Source organism: Bemisia tabaci, chromosome 5 (genome assembly GCF_918797505.1).
Source record: "Bemisia tabaci chromosome 5, PGI_BMITA_v3".
Classification (NCBI taxonomy): domain Eukaryota; kingdom Metazoa; phylum Arthropoda; class Insecta; order Hemiptera; family Aleyrodidae; genus Bemisia; species Bemisia tabaci.
This window is the reverse complement of record NC_092797.1, coordinates 49,875,425-49,894,779: the sequence shown is the minus strand read 5'-3', so window position 1 is coordinate 49,894,779 and position 19,355 is coordinate 49,875,425. Positions and strand designations below refer to the sequence as shown.

Here is a 19,355-nt window from a genome sequence, read left to right as displayed (position 1 = left end):
ACATTCTTGTGACACAGAATCACTCCGTAGATGTTCTTGATGCTATTACAGCTCCACTTCCGTCGCACCCTGTTTCCAGTGAGCTGCGTACTTACGCGCGCAATTTCAAATTGGCGGATCCTGAATTTCACGTCAAAGGCCCAATCGACATTCTGTTTGGCGCTGATTTAATGCCAACCCTAATTTCTGGGACACCGATTTCTCTTGGCCCTAACATGCCAATGGCCTTGCCTACAGTCTTCGGTGACGCACTTTTTGGTCCAACTCTTGATCAAAGTCATGACTCATCGGTCTCTTTGTTAACAAGCACTGTTCCTTCTATTCAGGAAACTATGGAGCGCTTTTGGCGGTCAGAAGAACCACCTCAAGCTCAAAAATTGAGCCCTGCAGAGCTCGCGTGTGAAAAACACTATCAAGAAACGCACACCAGGCTGGAAAATGGTCGTTATAGTGTGCGCCTGCCATTCAAAAATGGAAGTCCTAATTTGGGTAAATCACACCCTCAGGCTTTAAGAAGATTTTATGCCCTAGAGAAAAAGCTCAACTCAAATCCAAAGCTCAAAGCTCTTTATACGGAGTACATGAGAGAGTACGAGCAACTTGGGCACATGAAAAAGGTTGCCACGTTGAATCATTTTGATTTTTCGCAGCCTAATTATTTTTTACCTCATCATCCTGTACTTAAGGATTCTAGCAGTACCACTAAGTGTCGCGTAGTCATGGATGCCAGTATGAAAACTGACAACGGAGAATCCTTGAATTCTCAACTTTTGTGTGGCCCTAAACTGCAAAATGAGCTTGTTGATGTAGTTGCCCGTTTTAGATTTCATCCAATCGTATTAGTTTGTGATATACGCCAAATGTACAGACAAATTAACATGGATGAATCTGATAGAAATTATCAATTAATTTTTTGGCGCGAATCAGAAAATGAACCGATAACTGTGTACCAACTCACCACAGTAACTTTTGGATTCACCAGCTCATCCTTTTTAGCGGTCCGCTCAATACATCAATTGGTGACAGATGAAGGTCATAAATTTCCATTGGCAGCGCCAGTACTGCGCAAAAATATTCTGGTTGATGACATCGTAACCTCCGTGAAAACCGTGAACACAGCTGAGTGTCTTTTTCAAGAATTAATCGATTTATGCGGCTTATGTCATTTCTCATTACGAAAAATCGTCAGCAATGCACCTGAAATTTTGGCAAAAATACCTCAGGAAGACCTCGAAAAACCTCTTGATTTCACGGATCCTAATGATCTATCATTCGGCATTTTAGGTCTACGATGGATAAAACCTAAGGATGCTTTATCCTACAAAATTAAAAGTATAATGCCTGCTAACACGAAACGCACAATTTTATCAGTCATAGCTCGAATTTATGACCCGTGCGGCTTTTTAGCCCCAACTAGTCTATGGTGTAAAACTTTCATGAAAATCATCTGGACTAAAGGGCTCGACTGGGACGAACCGGTTCCCTCAGAAACTCTGTGCCTGTGGAACCAATTTACCACAGAATTGCCACTCTTTGAGAATATTCTCATCGATAGACTTCTCGTGTCAGAAAATTGCACTTCTATAGAGCTTTGCGGATTTTGCGATGGTTCAGAAAAAGGATTTGCTGCCGTAATCTACATCAGAAGCACTACAGACTCAAAAGTTCGATTATTCATGGCTAAAAACAGAGTTTCGCCCCTCAAAACCTTAAGCATACCTCGATTAGAGCTCAATGGAGCTCACCTCTTGTCAAAACTTTTGGCATATGCAAAATCAATTTTAGCAGAGGACTTCGAGATTGCAGAAACCCACGCCTTCACGGACTCCACCGTAGCCCTGGGTTGGATCCAAACTCCAGCTTATCGCCTCAAGACCTATGAGGGGAACAGAGTTGCTGAGATTCAAGAAAACGTATCTCCAGAGTCCTGGAGACATGTACCATCAGAAGAGAACGCTGCAGACTGTGCGTCTAGAGGTTTGCTGCCAGCAGAGCTGATGAACGCTGAAATATGGTGGTCCGGCCCAAAATGGCTCAGTGGACCAAAATCAGAATGGCCTATCTCTAGAAAGGACCCAACTAAACGGGAAGATGAATTCATCAAAGGTGCTATGAAACCAGAATCAGCGACCAGTCTTCACCTCAACGAGAAACCCGCAACCTGGGATTTCTTCCAGCGCTTCTCCTGGTGGCCTTCTCTGAAACGCGTGATGGCCTACATACTACGTTTTGTCAACAACATTAGAGCAAGAAAAATTGATAGCTCTCTGTCAAATCTGCATGGACCCTTATCACTTGAGGAGATTGCAGCAGCTCAAAACAAAATTTGCACGCTGGTGCAAAAGGAAGCCTTCGCTGAGGACCTCAAGAACCTCCGCAAAGGCAAGGAATGCAGTGATCAAATACAACGACTTTGTCCATTCCTGGACACTCAAGGACTCATGCGAGTGGGTGGCCGACTTCAAAAAGCCTCTATCGATTATAAGGCTCGCCATCCCATTTTAATGCCTAAAAATCACTCAGTTACGATTTGCATTATCAATCATTATCATGAGACGCATCTGCACTCTGTCATTAATAATTGTTTCTCTACATTTTTCGGACTTTTTTAAAGTAAATCATCAAATTCAACTTTTTAAATTTTTTCTTCTTATTGAAACACCCCAGTATTTCAATGGGGGCCGGTATGTTGGCGCCGCTAGCGTCACCAATATTTAGCCTTCATTCCGTCAGCTAGGCAAGCCGCCCGCATCTCATGTCGCGCCGCGCGCCTAGTTCCGCCGCGGCCCGCCCGATCGCGCTGCGGGCTCTTTTTTCGCCCCTCCGGCTTTCCTTTAAATATTTAAATTCTTTTATTTATTATTTTGTCTGTTTCAATATATAAAATTCATCTTTGATTACTTTTCTCCATAAATCCTAAATTATAATACTCACCGGCGCCTTCCTTCACAACCTTTTTCAACTTAATCCACGCGTCCGCGTAATTCCTCTTCAAATCTAGTTTGACCGGTTGGCCCGTGTGCTGTACCTAAATTATGCTTCACCTACCACTCTATGGTAGCGTCTATGGGTATGTACATTCGCCCCGCATATGTCTTTCATGCGCTGTAACCTTCCTTCTTAAACAGTTACGTCTTTTCATTCAATCAAGTGAGTATGTATTCTAAATTCACCTTCTTTTCTCTAATAATTTCATCAATAATAATTCATGTCAAATTCCGGCCTTCTGCCAATAAATAATTCCTTTCGGTCTCTAAATTCATTCGCGTTACTCGTGTCCGGACACGATTGCCTGCGGTCCGAGTGCCGCGGATGAATTCTTCAAAATTTCAATAAAGTAAATGTTCGTCTCTCTCTTTAATTAGCTTCCATCGCGCTACTCGTGACCGGTCACGATTGCCTACGGTCCGGGTGCCGTGGACGACCCTTTCGGCTAATCTTTTTAGAAGACTTTCATTAAACTTTCAGTGACATATGTTCATTCTTTTCTTTCCCCAGTTCTGAGAGTCTCAACTGAATACACTTTCTTGCTGATTAAATGAATGGAAGAGCTAAAGAGAAGATGTTGGATGGTCGGAACAACTAGAGTTGTTTGAAGTAGGAGAACTATATGCGCTCTGCCTTCCCATTATGCAAAGCAAGGTGCCTAAGTAATTCAGCGGTGATGAGGAACTGGTCCGTGATCTGAGACTCCCCATTGGTTGTCAGAAGAATTATATTGGTCTTTCCGATCATTATGAGAATGAAAATACAAGAGTTTACTTCAATTCTAGACCTCTAATCAAAATAGTAAGGGTCCGTAACCCCCCCCCCCCCCCCCCCAAAAATAGGAAAAAAAAAATTTGGTGCTTCAGAGCAAAATATCAGGCATTTTATAATATGAGCTATTCTATGAAGCTGGAGGTGAAAAACTGCATTCATAAAGATTATAAAGATTATTTTAGTTTCAATAACAATTAAAACTCTATGAAATATGAGAATACCTTTGAATTGAGCATAATTTCGGGAGCCCTATACCATCTTGTTGCTACATATTCTGTTAGGAATCCTGTGTGATCATGATCTGGATCAGCAACTCTTGCTAAACCAAAATCGCAAATCTGAAAGAAGAGCACGGCATCAAGAATTAAAATCAAGATTTAGATGCATTACGACACAAAGAAATCATATAATAATAAAATTGGGGACGTCAGTGTCGAGAAAAGTGAATTTACTGATTGTGAGTCTCTTATACATAAAGCTTTTCTACAAATACACAAGTCATGATTATTGGATTCCTTAGCTCTAAATTTTTAAGAGCAAGATTGGACCTTGTGCAATAATATTTTGCATTGTTTCAAAGCACATATAAGGAGGAGTTTTGATTTGAAAAAACTAAATAGGTGAGGAATGAGAAACTTGAGGGCTCCTGCAAGGGCTTCATTGTATACACATATGTGGTGTTTGTTGCATCACTCGTGTATGAAGGGGATTCTATTTCATTTTCAGTGAAGTATAATTTTTCATTTCCTTTTGTTGGAAGTAACAATAAAATTTGGTTCTACAAGTTTCAGAATTATTTAAGTAAAAGTTTGAGCCGGATCCTTTACCTTGTTAAACCTGAAAGTTTTTGGGGTTTTTGGTGGTTTTTATAGATAACTCCGACAGGAAAAAATAAAAGACCACCTGACTGTGCAAGTAAAAAATTACGTCTAGTTAAAAAAAGACGATATGCTTATGCGGTGGTGCTTTTTGAATGAGACCTGGACAAAAAACTAGAAGGTGAAGGGGGGGGGATAGATTTCTGGAAAAGCGAGCTGACAATGGATGTGTAGTGACACAAAGAATAGAGCAGAAAATAAAGAGCCTACAATACCTTGAGGTCACACGTTGTGTTGAGGAGTAAATTACTTGGTTTGAGATCCCTGTGCAAAACATTTGCCGAATGGATATATTTCAACCCTCTGAGAATCTGGTACAGGAAGTAGCAAATGTGATCATTACTCAGCCTCTGTAACATAAGAAAATTATTTTGGGATTTATTTTGGGACATGAAGAAATTGTAGCTGCATAAATGAACGACATTTATAAATTCAGAAATAACATAAGTATCTGCTGTTGATTGCAAAATTATAGATATGCTCTTTTATGATTATATCCATGCAGTTCATCCTTAGCGAAGTCAATCCGAATGATATCATGATGAGAATTGACCGATTCTCCTATATGATCGGAGTATGATACTCGGTATCAGCATGATATTCTAATCAAAAGCGTTTCTTTGTTGCGTCAATTATCCTGCTAGTGCCATACTTTTATCATACTGGTTTTTCCTGCCATCATATCATCATACTGATGTAATGCTGAGCCAGCATGATATCACACTGCTTCGGCCTGATATCATGATATTCAGCATGATGTCGACTTTACCAAGGAGCTTATTGAATGTCTATGTACGACTCACGTAGAAACCACATGAATTCTTCTACGGTGGGTTCTCAGATTCCCGTTGAAGCCTAAAAGTGGTAAAACTCATCACAATGTATTTTAATACCGGTATTTTAATACCTCACTCAAATTGGACGTTATTACACTGAAAAAACAGATCGGTAGAATTTACCATTCCTTCACGCTGTATTTCACACAGCGTCAATTATTCAGTCAATTCTGCCAGAAGAAAGGTAAACGTTACTGTATACTGGTACAGGTAACCATTCCGCTGGCAGAATCTACTTCGAATTCACGCTGTGTGAAATACAGCGTGAAGGAATGGTAAATTCTACCAATCTTTTTTTTTCAGTGTACATTACGATCAGTCTAACTTTAACCCATACATTTAGCCTGACATAAAAAATGTCCCAATTTTTTTTCTCGTGTTTTATTTCATTCCCAGAAAACTAAGCAACATTTTGATTTGAAAAGAAGTATTTTTTTTCATAATCAGAGGAAAATCCAGAGAAATTTTCGAAGCATTGTGTTGCTCAATTCTAGTTTGAAAAATAATATACGAGAGACAAGTAGGCAACGTGAAATACAGTTAGGTTGTTTCCGACGAGACCCATCCACATCGTGCACTGGTCATTACCAAGAAGACAACTCTGCCGTACTGAGGAAAAACGCCGTGCGAACATTCGAGAGTTGCCAAATTTTCCTCGATAAAACATGTATTTTTGACAACATCCATGCATATTTTTCCTTGAAACTTTCAGATAATTCAGATTAAATTGCGTACAAAATTTTCTGACAATTTTGGAAAATAATATTCGCAATTTTCCCAGTAAATTCGCTTTTAATCGGAGGAAACTTGGCAACGCCTGAAGGCTCATACGGCGCTCTTCCTTTGCACGGCAGAACTGGACGTATTTACGCTAAAAGGAACTACGGGCATGAGGATTTATGTGCAACATAGTTCTTTTTAACCAGCGGCGTGGCGTGTTTTGCGATACATCGATTGATTTGCTATGAAACTATGGGAAAGGATCGATAAACAGGGTGTTCGCAGCGAACACCTTAATAATCGACTTATTACCACAGCTACAAATGGGGCAATATCGAAAATCGATCATTCACGCCTCGCCACTGTTTTTAACATGGATACGTCCATGTGCAGATAGAGGTTCGCGGTTCAGCGACATAAACGACCGGGTGAAGCAAGCCGTGAAAGGCAATCAATATGAACGACATCAAAAAGTCCTGAGTTTGCATCCCTGCGGGATTGTCAAATGTTTACATTGGTGGTATTACTTCAGCAAAGCTCAGCAATCATTCTCCTGTGCCGAGCTGAATGCAATTTTCTGCCCCACCCTATGACGTTTGCGAAACCGAAAAACAAGTCCATCGATTCGCGATGCGGCGGATTCGTCTTATTTTTACGAGGGGAAATTAATCGTGAGAGTTTCTCGGATCACGCGCCATATTTCATTTCCTCGCTCTGCGTTTTATCTCTGAGCTTGCGTTCGAAAAAAGTGGGCTACGTTACTCTGAGGAGAGAGAGGCACAGTGCGGTAATCGGAAAATCTTGTAAAAACAACAAGAATTCCTTTCGGAGAAACAGTGAAGGCGTCGGGAGTGCAGCGACTGCAAAATCGTGGAAATTAGAGTTGTTTCCCGAAAATTAGAAATGGCATTAGAGTTTTTTCTCTATCATTACCTTTTTTTAGATGGTTAAAAACTCATTTCTACAAATAGTAGAGCGGATAAGGGGGAAAAGTTCCCAGAATCGTGCATTTCTGGAAGAAAGCATGAAACTTTCAGGATATCATCTTTACCTATAGAAGGTTCAATTTCGCAAGTGAGCCCAAAATTCTGAGGCCATGGGGGCCGGGGGGGGGGGCAGGGGGCCCTGATTTCGCTATGTTTTGCCGAATTTTCGCGTTGGATCATCGTGAGAACGCCGTTAACAATGTAAAATGTGATCAAAACCTGTGTAAACGTCATTAATAGGTTCTCTCAAACAGTATCCTAAAATGCTAGCACTGTCCGATCCCGGAGCACCCCTCAAAATGCCTAAAATTCAAAATGGCGCCCATAATAAGGCCTCCGGAATATCGGTATTTTCACTTGTGCATATCCTGTCATGTGAGGTATCGTTTTCCATGTAATTTTGGTCGCAGATTTCATATTTGAAGTCAAAACAACCCCCCGGTCAAAATTGGTGCCCCCAATCCAAGATGGCGTCCAGATTTGAAAGGCAGGAGGGTGCATTTTTTAAACTTTTACGCGATAAGGCAAGTGATATGTCATTTCCTATGTAATTTTGGTCGTAGATTTCATTACTGAAGTCAAAACAGTCCTCCGGTCAAAATTGGTGCCTCAAATCCAAGATGGTGGCCAAAATTTAAAGGCAGGAGGGTGCATTTTTTCAAATTTTTACGTGATAAGGCAAGTGATATGTCATTTCCTATGTAATTTAGGTCGTACATTTCATTATTGAAGTCAAAAAAGCCCCCCGGTCAAAATTGGTGCCCGAAGTCTAAGATGTCGGCCAAATTTGAAAGGCAGGAGTGTGAATTTTTATGAGAAAAATAATCACGTGAGATGACAAGAGAGGTAGGTATCAATTCATACGCATTTTTAGTCAACAAAACGAATCTAAATGAAATGTAAAAAAAATCTTTTACACAAAAATGATACGAGATAATTAAGAGGGTGATCAGTTTGGCCGTCCACGGTAGGAATGATGTTAACAGGAGCATCTATAATGAGCTATTTTATTCATTTTTAAGCCCATATAATTTCTCAATAAAGATAAGGACATTTCACGCGACGCACCTGCCGTACCCTCTCCAGTCAGTATAGGAGAAAATCCTAATCAACACATGCTGATTCACATTCCCAGTGAGGCTCTTCAGGATCTTCCTCCTACGGTTCTGTAAGTTTTTACAGTTGGAGTCTTCAGAACTTCTGCACGAGTCTAAGAACGAAAGTATTATTTTCTCGGTGGTACAGCATGGTGTCACTCCCTTTCTTACAATTACACCGGATAATTTTAAGCGGGGATTCCGGAAGCTGGAGGCAAGTCACTTAAAATAGGATGAAGCTCCTTGTTTTTATTAATCCATCCCCAAAGACAAGCATCCAGATCACTTCATCCCATCCACAGTTGAGTATCAAAGTAGCTCCTAAATTAATGTTACCTACTTCATTGCTGATGATATCGAGGGTAATTTCTCTAATTGAATGAAGACTTTGAAAGCTGGAAATTTTTCCTTCGATATATGATGACGGAGGTCTTCGAAAGTCACATTTTTTTGGCTACCATTGAGGAGTAATATTTCGACGGTGAAACAGCAAAAGAGCGTATCTTGGTTGCAGGATTTCAAAATATTCGCTCCTATTTTATTTTTTGAAAGGGGACCAAACCAACATCATGGCTTGACATTTTTACAGAATATTCCTCACATAGAGAGTGAAAAACAAGCAAAGTTTTCAAGAAATGACTCAAGTATTTTTTAATGAAGGAACGGAAGTATGACAAGAAGTCTGCAACACCGCAAATCGAAATAGTATTTAAGCAGTTTCACCATCGATTTACTCCTTTCCAGCTCTTTATATCCGTTCATGGTTTTGATTAGGTTCCAAGAACCTTTCTTTAGATTCTTGCAGGTAAGGATCACATAAAAGCGTACAGAATAAAGTTGCTGTTCCTATTTTATGGATGTGAGGGGTTGAATGGCAACCAGTAAACGCATGCAAGAACAGCTATCATCTCGGATTTTGCGCGTTTAACATCACTTTGAAAACGCAAAGAAACATTGGTGTCTGCTCATCAATTTGATGGAACATAGGTTTGTGCAATGGATTCGTAAGTATGCCTATGCTTCGATCGCACTCGATGGAGTAGAGACCCACCAACTGAAACCGACTGAAAGTTTTCTAAATTATTTTCGGTACTTATTAATTGTTCATCCTCTGAGTCTAGGGCATCTGAAATTGAGTTCAGAGTTTTTGTGCAGTAACCAGCAAGACACCTCACTATTAGTGGCTCATCATTTTTCACTTGTCAGCCATGATGGCAATCATCTTGATATCTCGTTTCATTTTTGTGTAAAAGATTTTTTTTACATTTCATTTAGATTCGTTTTGTTGACTAAAAATGCGTATGAATTGATACCTACCTCTCTTGTCATCTCACGTGATTATTTTTCTCATAAAAATTCACACTCCTGCCTTTCAAATTTGGCCGACATCTTAGACTTCGGGCACCAATTTTGACCGGGGGGCTTTTTTGACTTCAGTAATGAAATGTACGACCAAAATTACATAGGAAATGACATATCACTTGCCTTATCACGTAAAAATTTGAAAAAATGCACCCTCCTGCCTTTAAAATTTGGCCACCATCTTGGATTTGAGGCACCAATTTTGACCGGAGGACTGTTTTGACTTCAGTAATGAAATCTACGACCAAAATTACATAGGAAATGACATATCACTTGCCTTATCGCGTAAAAGTTTAAAAAATGCACCCTCCTGCCTTTCAAATCTGGACGCCATCTTGGATTGGGGGCACCAATTTTGACCGGGGGGTTGTTTTGACTTCAAATATGAAATCTGCGACCAAAATTACATGGAAAACGATACCTCACATGACAGGATATGCACAAGTGAAAATACCGATATTCCGGAGGCCTTATTATGGGCGCCATTTTGAATTTTAGGCATTTTGAGGGGTGCTCCGGGATCGGACAGTGCTAGCATTTTAGGATACTGTTTGAGAGAACCTATTAATGACGTTTACACAGGTTTTGATCACATTTTACATTGTTAACGGCGTTCTCACGATGATCCAACGCGAAAATTCGGCAAAACATAGCGAAATCAGGGCCCCCTGCCCCCCCGGCCCCCATGGCCTCAGAATTTTGGGCTCACTTGCGAAATTGAACCTTCTATAGGTAAAGATGATATCCTGAAAGTTTCATGCTTTCTTCCAGAAATGCACGATTGTTATGCTTATCCGCCCTACTAAAAGGTGCTTGAATCTCCATCCTCATTTTGTTCTTTTACTTAGTTATTTTTGTTTTGGTGTTCCTCTTGTTGCGTTTGGCTATTCTTTTTTCTTCTTTTTTTCTTTTTTTTTTTCGTTCTTTCTTTCTTTGGATTTTCCTTCTTTCTGCGAATGAATTTTCCGTGTACTGGGTAAATAAATTTCAAATAAGACATCTTTGCTTTCTTATTTTTATTACAATTTTTACATTACCCGAGCAGCACTTATTGCAATAAAATGCATTTGCATGATACAATTATGGCTACTGGATCGGAAAGTCGTGTATGTTGCCTATATCTTGTGATTGAAGGGACTCTTCATACAGTTTCTTACAACAAAATTGAAATGAGTTTCAAAATCTCATTGCATTGCAAATTGCCTATCTTTCTGATACATGTAAGTCAGCAAGTTGTTGATGTATAAAATCGGCATGTATTAACTAAATAATGGAATAACATTGCAATTCCATGGTAAAGATAACTGATACTTAATTGCGTTTAGTCGCGATTCTATTTCAATATTTTCATTGCTATTGCACGGAGAAAAAAACTTCGTGCATGGCACCCGAAGTTGAGGTCATATGGATCTCTGAAGTTTCCGGATCACGCATCCGAAAACTTGAGGTCGAGCTGCCGAAGTTCGGGTCAGACATCGAGGCACTTCGGTATGTCCCGGAGTACTTCAGATGTGTGACCCGAACCCTTCGGTATATATCGAGGCACCTCAGATGTCTGACCCAAACTTCGGCAGCTAGACCTCAAGTTTTTAGATACGTGATCCGAAAACTTCAGAGATCCACATGACCTCAACTCTGGGTCCCACGCACGAGGTTTTTTTCTCCGTGTGGAATCTTTCAAACTTTTTCAAACATTTTGGAGAGTTTCAGGAGTGCCCAAGCTTTTTCGAGATGGAAAATTGAAGCACTGGGTGCAAAAAGGGCATTTATTGGTTACAGTATCTCAAAATCTCTCGATAACGTTCCATTCATTAAATTAAAACAAATATATTTCATTTGTTACAAATTTTCCTGAATATTCATTATGCTTTTAGAGTGCTGAAAGCGTAAAATTTCAGAAAAATTCACCCTATAGTTTTCTCTCTATAATAAAAATTAGCACTTGAGATTTCGGCACACCGCAACCAAGAAACGCCCTTTCCGCACACAACGCCTCAATTTCGGAGTCTTCTAATTTTTGGGCGAACTTTCGCTGAGAAAACTTTGGAAGCTTTTTTCCTGGATTCCTCGTCAATGGACCGCTAGATAAGGTACAAATTTCAGCATTCTGATACATGTTTCTTAACCAAAATTTTACGAAAATCACGATGCACACAACGAAAATTACCGATATTAACTCCTTCCGAAGATATTTAATGATTCTTGATGCGTGAATTGAAACCACCCGCTCATGAAAACTCAATGCTCTACGTGATTCACATCGCGCGCTAAACATTATCATGACAGTCTCTGCGATATAAAAATCTGGCAACCTCAATCTTGACGCTTTGGCTCAGTTACAGCAAATTGCTAATAGTTTAGAACAACATATGGTGGGAAATGAACATTGCTCGATTGAGAAGCTTGCTTAGACCGTTGTAGTGGGCGATTTGACTCACGTAGAGCTTTGAGTTTCTTGTGAGCGGGCAGTTCAAATTCCTCGTACAAATGTGAAATAAAATCGTTAATATCTTCGTTAGGAATTGGTTTCAGTAATTTTTGTCGCGCGAATCGTGCTCTACGTGAAATTCTTGTTAAGAAACATGTACTAGATCGCTTAAATTCGTACCTTGTCTAGTGGTCCGTTCGGATAGAATTTCTCCCTGGCCTTCGTGCGATATCACGCGATAACCTGGTTTTCCTCACAAAAAAAGGGATGATTACTACCCGGACCTATAAGTACCAATATATAAAAGATAAACAAAAATCACTCGGCGCATGAGAGAGCGAATTCCCCGAGGAAGAGGGTAGGGTTTTAATTTTCTTCGAGGGTTAATATTCTCAGTTCACTGTTAAAAATTTCGGAGTCGGAGTTAGAATTACGGAGTGAGAAAAGGATTGAGAATTTAGGACGGCATGCGAATCAATCTTTGCAGTTTGAGCTACATCACTACAGCGTTGAAAAACAACCCGAAAGGTTTGAAGATAGCAAATTCTTTCTCCAGCTCACAAGCTCGTCCGCTGAGGTCTTAGTGTCAACCCACAACGGTTGAGTCTCATCCATGCCACGGGGTTCACGGGCCCCTCCGTTCCTGCAATTCCCCCTCCGAAAGGGGAAGCGAAGATCTTCTAGAAGGAATTTGTAACGGTCATTTCGTCGCGCCAGTTTAATCGCGAGCGCGGTCGGTGGCTGTAAGTATCCGTTTTTGTCTCGATTATTTGCCATTAAGCTTAATTTCATTGTGGTATTATTTTGGATGATTTATATCCAAAGTTCTACTCAAATGAAGAACAGTGAACTGAAAGTGTGTCTCGGCAATCTTTAACCCAGGTTTTGTGAAGTGTTTGTGATTACCAGAAGACCAGAACCATGCAGCTGTTGCTGAAAACTAAGTTCGAAGAAACTATGAAATATATAGTTTTAAACGTAACCGATCAGCCTACCCAGGAGGAGATCATATTTGAATTCTTGAAAACAGGTATGATATCCTGCATCATCATCTATATAGCCGATTTAAAGTAGGCAGATTTGAACTCTTACAATTTTTTTTTACCTTGCAATGCATGTTCCAGTGCTTGTTCTGCGTAATCTTAGTGCTTTTTGCAACCTAGTTAACGATTGGAAAGAAACCGCATCAGCATTATCAAGTTCAAATTGATTATATTTGGACGAATTTCTGCCAAACAGAACTATGTGCATTATGACGTGAGCCCTGTTATGCATATATTCTTATGGGTCTCAGAGCTCATGTCTTAATGCACATAGTTCCGTTTGGCAGAAATACGTTCAATTTATTATTCTTATTGAGGAAGAAAAGATGCAATTACAAATCCTAAGTTACAGTTTCTTTGTAAAGTCTAACCGAATGTTCAGTGGGTACAGAGATGCGAAATTATACAGATTTTTCAGGAGCTGCATATCGATAATCAAAGTGCGAAACCACGTATCTCCGTTTGCAACGTTGCACACTTCCTATATATTTCATAGTTTTTTCGAACTTAGTTTTCAGCAACAGCTGCATGGTTCTGGTCTTCTGGTAATCACAAACACTTCACAAAACCTAGGTTAAAGATTGCCGAGACACACTTTCAGTTCACTGTTCTTCATTTGAGTAGAACTTTGGATAATTTCAAATAAATCATCCAAAATAATACCACAATAGAATTAATCCTCGCGAGTTGAGAATCAATCCTCGCGGGTTGATAATCAATCCTCGCGGGTCGAGAATCAATACTCCGCGGGTTGAAAATCAATCATCCGCGGGTTGAGAAGCAATCCTCCGCGGGTTGAGAATCAATCCTCGCGGGTTGAGCATCATCCCAAGCGGGACTAGAGTCAATCCTCGGCGACGAAAGCACCATCCCGTGCGGCGTGCTGCGATGGCGGAGAAAGGATGAGAATCAACAGTTAAAAGTGACTAGACTCAACCCTCGATTTTTCACTCTAGGAATTCTCACGCGGACGGAACTGGTTCCGTATGTTCTCCGCCGAAGTGTGAAACTCACGCCTTTTTTTCTAACAGTGTTGTTCCACCCAAAGCGGTATGAGCTTAACTGCCTCGCTTTTCGTTAGATCGTAAAATCCGCTCCACGGTAAGACAGCAATGACGAGGCGTGACTATCGATCGATCTTTTCCAATTTAAAGCCATGGTGAAGAATCGATTCGTAAGGTTTTCGTTGCGAGCGCCCTGTTTGTCAATCCTTTTCCATTGGTTTAAATGACGGAGCAATCGATAAATCGCGAAGTGAGCCATGCCACAGGGGAGAATAGCGAAAATCTCGGGGCGACCTTCAACGGATTTACCGTCCTTCGGGAACGACGTACGAACGACGGTAAACGTTGGAGCATTATGACGTTACTATTTCGTGAGCTGGACCCTGCTGAATGTATGTCTTCGGACCATCCGGGGACCAGGTGGAAATGCGTTAAGCCTGTTTTCCAGAAAGAGACGAATTTCGGGGAATGTCTCGGCCCATAAAACGATGAAAGAATTGATACCTAGCGAACTGAGCCCCCCTTGAAATAGGAGTTTATCTGAGAGCGAATGGTCCCTCGATTTATGATCAAACATGTGTGTCTCGGTCCCGCGACCAGTGTCTGGACAATACTGCCGTGCTAAGAAAGAACGCCGCACGGTGGATCGAGTCATAGGGCAGGCCGGACATGGCACATCACGCGACTTGGTTTGCTCATTTACGTAGTGTTTGCGCTCATAAAACAAATCAGGATACATGTATCTTATGTATTTTTCGTCGCAGATTTCATTTTTGATGACTATTTTCCTGATTATTGGGTTTAGATATGTATTTTGGCACAATTTCAGATAAATAAAGAGATATTGTTTAACAACAGATAAATTTAAACTTTCTACACTCATTTCAATCGAAGTTTTAAGTGTTCAATGGACTTTTCTCTCCGGTAAAATGTTTAAATATCGTATATAAAACGTATATTACTCATCTCTTTTACCATTCCCCCTCCTCTCCCCCAAAAAATGAATTGATAGAAATCCGAAAATGTTGAGAGGAAAACAGAGGATCTCCTTTCCCCTTCATTCCTGGGGCACCTTTTTAGCTTTCTAACAAAAGAAAATGACAAGGGGGAAAAATATGAGAGAAAAATACAAATCAAATACACATCAATCAACACAAAAAATCATGTATTATCCGAGCCTTCCTAATTAAGGGCCCCGCGAGTCACCATTGTACACTGCCTTTATTTATACTTAGGTATCTAATGGAGCTTCTTCGGCTTAATGATTGCTGCTGAAGCTCAAATTACCTCAATTTTCTCTATTAACTTCTAATTTTCCGAAGAAATTAAACATAAAAAAAAAAAAAATCCGATGTCAAAAAACACGAGTTTTTGGGAAATAGTTAGAAGATAGAAAAGAATGGGCCTGTTGCAAACTTTTGCTAGAGCAGAATGAAGAGTTGTTTCCTATAGATAATGCCTCAAAAATCACGATGAGCGCATCGGCAAAGTCTGAACTCATAACTTCACAAATTGCGTAAGAAATTTGCGTTTTTTTAAGCTTCCCGCTTCAAAAACGATACTACGGTGTAGGTGAACATTTTGTTAGAGGAGTCACTCCATCGTCGGCGATATTCATCATGGCCGACGCTTGCACGCAGTTCCGCGCGTAATTCAAGGAGAGTTTCCATTCGGGCGTGGAAAATATGAACGTTAACACACCGATTGTTATCTGGTCTAATCCAGTTCAGGTGTTATCTCGTCCCATCAAACGTGTTTTGGCGGATTCGCGTCGGCTATGATGATTATTGCCGACGATGGAACGACTCCTCTTACAAAATGTTCACCTGTGCCGTAGTATCGTTTTTGAAGCGGGAAGCTCAAAAAACCGCAAATTTCTTACGCAGATTGTGAAGTTATGAGTGCATTTCAGAGTTTGCCGATGCGCTCATCGTGATTTTTGAGGCATTATCTATAAGAAACAACTCTTAGTTTTGCTCTAGCAAAAGTTTGCAACAGGCCCATTAAGGCCATTGTTGACTTTAGAATCAAATAGTAGATGAAAAATGCTCCATTAAACCCCAACTTGATATAATTTTCCCGTCTTTTCAGACGCAAAACAAACGGATCAGTATCATATGCGTCGATTAGGACATTTGAGAGGAAAACCCCGTTATCTGAAACAACGTGGACATTTTTTTAACCACGCAAGGCATGTTTTCTCATGTATTTTGGTCTCCTGGATTCGAAAATGACCTTGGTTTCTCTTTACCATGCACCAGTTTTCCGGAAAATCACATTTCCCGAAAAGTCCATTTTAAGTGGAAAATCTCAATTTTCCGGAAAATCGGTGGGTGTTGGAGAAAAACCAAGGTCATTTTCGGACTCAGCACTAAAAATTACATACAAATCACCTATCAAATACCCGGTGTTTATTCGCCACAGACCTGTGAAATTCGAATTCTCTCGAGCCACCATTTTATGAACTTCACTTTTTCAAAATCATTTAAGCTTTATTCCCAAAATGGCACTTTGGGGCAGCCAATTTTTCTTGATAATGAATCTTCAGGGATCAGTTAACACTGCTATACAAAGGTTTCCCTGAAATACGCTGAAATAGCTGGTTAAAAGTCTAGCTATATTATTATTTTTACGGTATTGAGGAGGGTACTTTTAAGCAAGAATACCGCTTATAAAAATAGCGATATCTTAACTTGTTATTAGTGAAATATATTCTACTTAAGGAGGAGAACAAGCTACTTTAGTCAGAAATTGTCATAAATCTATCGGAGGGAAATACCAACAGGCGAACGGTTTGTCCCGAGTGAGGCAACATGTTTCGAGTGCCGCCTGAGCCACTTTAGGAGGCTGTGTGCGTTAAACTGGGGTTAAAAAATTGAAAACCAATACCTGTATCATAAAATATAACTCTTTGGGAAGACATTTACATCAATGAAATGACTATTTGTGAGAATCGCCCATGTCCGACTTTTTGCAGGTTTCGATCCACCGTGCGCCGTATGAAACCTCAGGCGTTGCCAAATTTCCTTTGGTAAAATATTTATATTTGAGAAAAATTGTGAATGTTTTTCCTTGAAATTTTCAGGAACTTCAGGTGAAATTGCGAACAAAATTATCTGAAAAATTGGAAGGAAAATATTCATGTGTTTACCCGGAAATTCGTGTTTTATGAAGGATAATTTGGCAACGTCTGAAGGCGCATGCATACGGCGTTTCTCCTTAGCACGGCAGACTACCAATCCCTGGTAAAAATTGGCAGTAGAATCTGTGTTCCAAAATAATATAGACCTAAAGCCGGCTGTAAGATTTCCAATAGCTTCTGTAGCCGGCTGTACAGTTTCTTATAGCCTTTTATAGCCGATGGCGATTAGGCAACAGCCAGACGATAAAGTTTATGCTAAACGTTACTAAATACGGATACTAGGACTTAGTTAGTTTTTGGACTACCGCTCTCTTTTAGTGCCGTAGTATCTTGATTTATTTTGCGAGGAAAGCTCCGTACTATTGAAGGACGCCTGTCATTCTTAATATGTTGGAGCGCCTTCAATTTCTTGTGATACTGTGCAATACCTCTGGTGTGGAATAGTTGCTTCAGACGCCGTGGCACGCTGCGGCGCGGCGGGCGGGCAAAGAGCGCAAAACGCGCATTGGCGCCTACAAATCTAACAGGGATACTTCACGCATTGCGCAATGCGTGAAGTATCCCTGTTAGGTTTGTAGACGCCAGTGCGTCGCCGCTCCGCTTTGTGTTAGGCTCTAATATTTAATGTTTGCACACTCTGTATGGACTATTCTCATTTTAATTGATGAAAAAAAAATATATTTTAAAGGAAAATATAATGTGTGTTTTGTAAACATTGAGGTAGTTCCGTATCAAACTTGATGATTTCCAAAAGCACACGAATCTCTACACAATTTCTTATAGCCTTTTATAGCCAATGGCGATAAAGTGCAAAGCCCGGCGATAGGAACTATAGCCCGACTGTATACTTTTTTATAGCTTCGTACAGCCCGGCTATATGATTTGCTCCGCTTTCTACAGCCAGTTGTATGATTTTCAATAGCCTTCTTTAGTCGGCTATAAGAACTCCTATGGTATTTTGAAACGCAGCTCCTATCGCCAATTTTTACCAGGGATCGCAGGTGAAAGGTGAATTGCATATGTCAGGAATTTGAAATGTAGGTGCTGATTCCTATGTAAAATTTCGCGAGAAACACAAGATTTTAAACGTGCCTTAAAGCGTAAAGGACATGTTTTCAGCAGAAAATTTAGAAAAGAACCGGTAATTTAGCAAGATTTGTTCGCGATACCGCGATGCCTGTTTACTTCCAGTGTAGATCTAGCATAATGAGCTTTGATTTGAAACCAATTGATTTCTTAAAACCAAAAACTAAACTTAAATTTATTTCTTTTTGGCGTGAAAACGGCCATTTTTCGAAGAAATGACGGGAAATCGCGAAAAATCATAATTTGCGGCGTTGTAGGAGATTTTCACGGCTCCAGGGTTGGCCCTTTAGTGCGTGCGAAAGAAGTTAGCATGTTTTCTTGATAGGAAATTTTGTCAACTTCAGTTTGGGATACGACTTTTTTTTTCGATATCTTGTGTTGGAATGGAGATGTTTTTAAAAAAAACTGCGGAAAAACTAGATTTTTTTGCAATTTTCTCGCTTTTCCAGCGTTAGCACAAAGAAAATCGCTGGGAAACCAAATATTTGGCTTCAGGGTCAAAAGTTTTACAGGTAACGACCATAACCTGATTTCACCTAAATTTTACATCCACAAATCCTTCATTACCTGGACAAGGGCTCACCGCGACTTGTTGCGTCACGCAGTGAGGATGATCGCTACCGCAGTTTGCGCTGCGTAAACATCACCGGCAAAAACCGCTCTACACGTCGCTAAGGTTCTTGACTTTTGCACTGACGGCGAAGGGGGGGGGGGGATGACGATGCCGGGGAGTTGATGGGGGTGGGGGGAGAGGAACACCCGGGGGATCGTGGACCTCGAAAGGGGTTGTTGGGCTAGAGTGACATAATCATCACGCCACGTTCGGATGATAAATGGTCTACGACAAGCGCGCATGGTTCGCGCTGAAATGTAACGCGTTCCCGAGATACGTACGCGGTCGTCGATTTGTTGAGCAGCTTATGCTGCCGTTCCTGTGAGTGCGTATCGACCGAGGAAAGAAAATAAGAAAAGAAAAAGAGGGCAGAATATCGAAAATAAAGTTTTGAAAAC

The 19,355-nt window shown here is 40.5% G+C and overlaps 1 protein-coding gene and 1 long non-coding RNA gene across 3 annotated transcripts in view; one reads left to right on the top strand and one right to left on the bottom strand.

Moving 5' to 3' along the window:
- LOC140224680 (uncharacterized) overlaps positions 1 to 19,355 on the top strand; it is a 378,383-nt gene that overhangs the window by 126,290 nt on the left and 232,738 nt on the right. The window lies entirely within an intron of this gene.
- Positions 1 to 19,355, bottom strand: part of rl (Mitogen-activated protein kinase rl) — a 158,530-nt gene that overhangs the window by 24,886 nt on the left and 114,289 nt on the right. For both annotated transcript variants that reach the window (XM_019043681.2, XM_019043673.2), the window contains exons 4-5: positions 4,856 to 4,990; positions 3,984 to 4,100 (exon numbers count right to left, since the gene is read on the bottom strand). In XM_019043681.2, the coding sequence (XP_018899226.2) occupies positions 3,984 to 4,100; positions 4,856 to 4,990 (252 nt within the window). The remainder of the gene's footprint in view (positions 1 to 3,983; positions 4,101 to 4,855; positions 4,991 to 19,355) is intronic.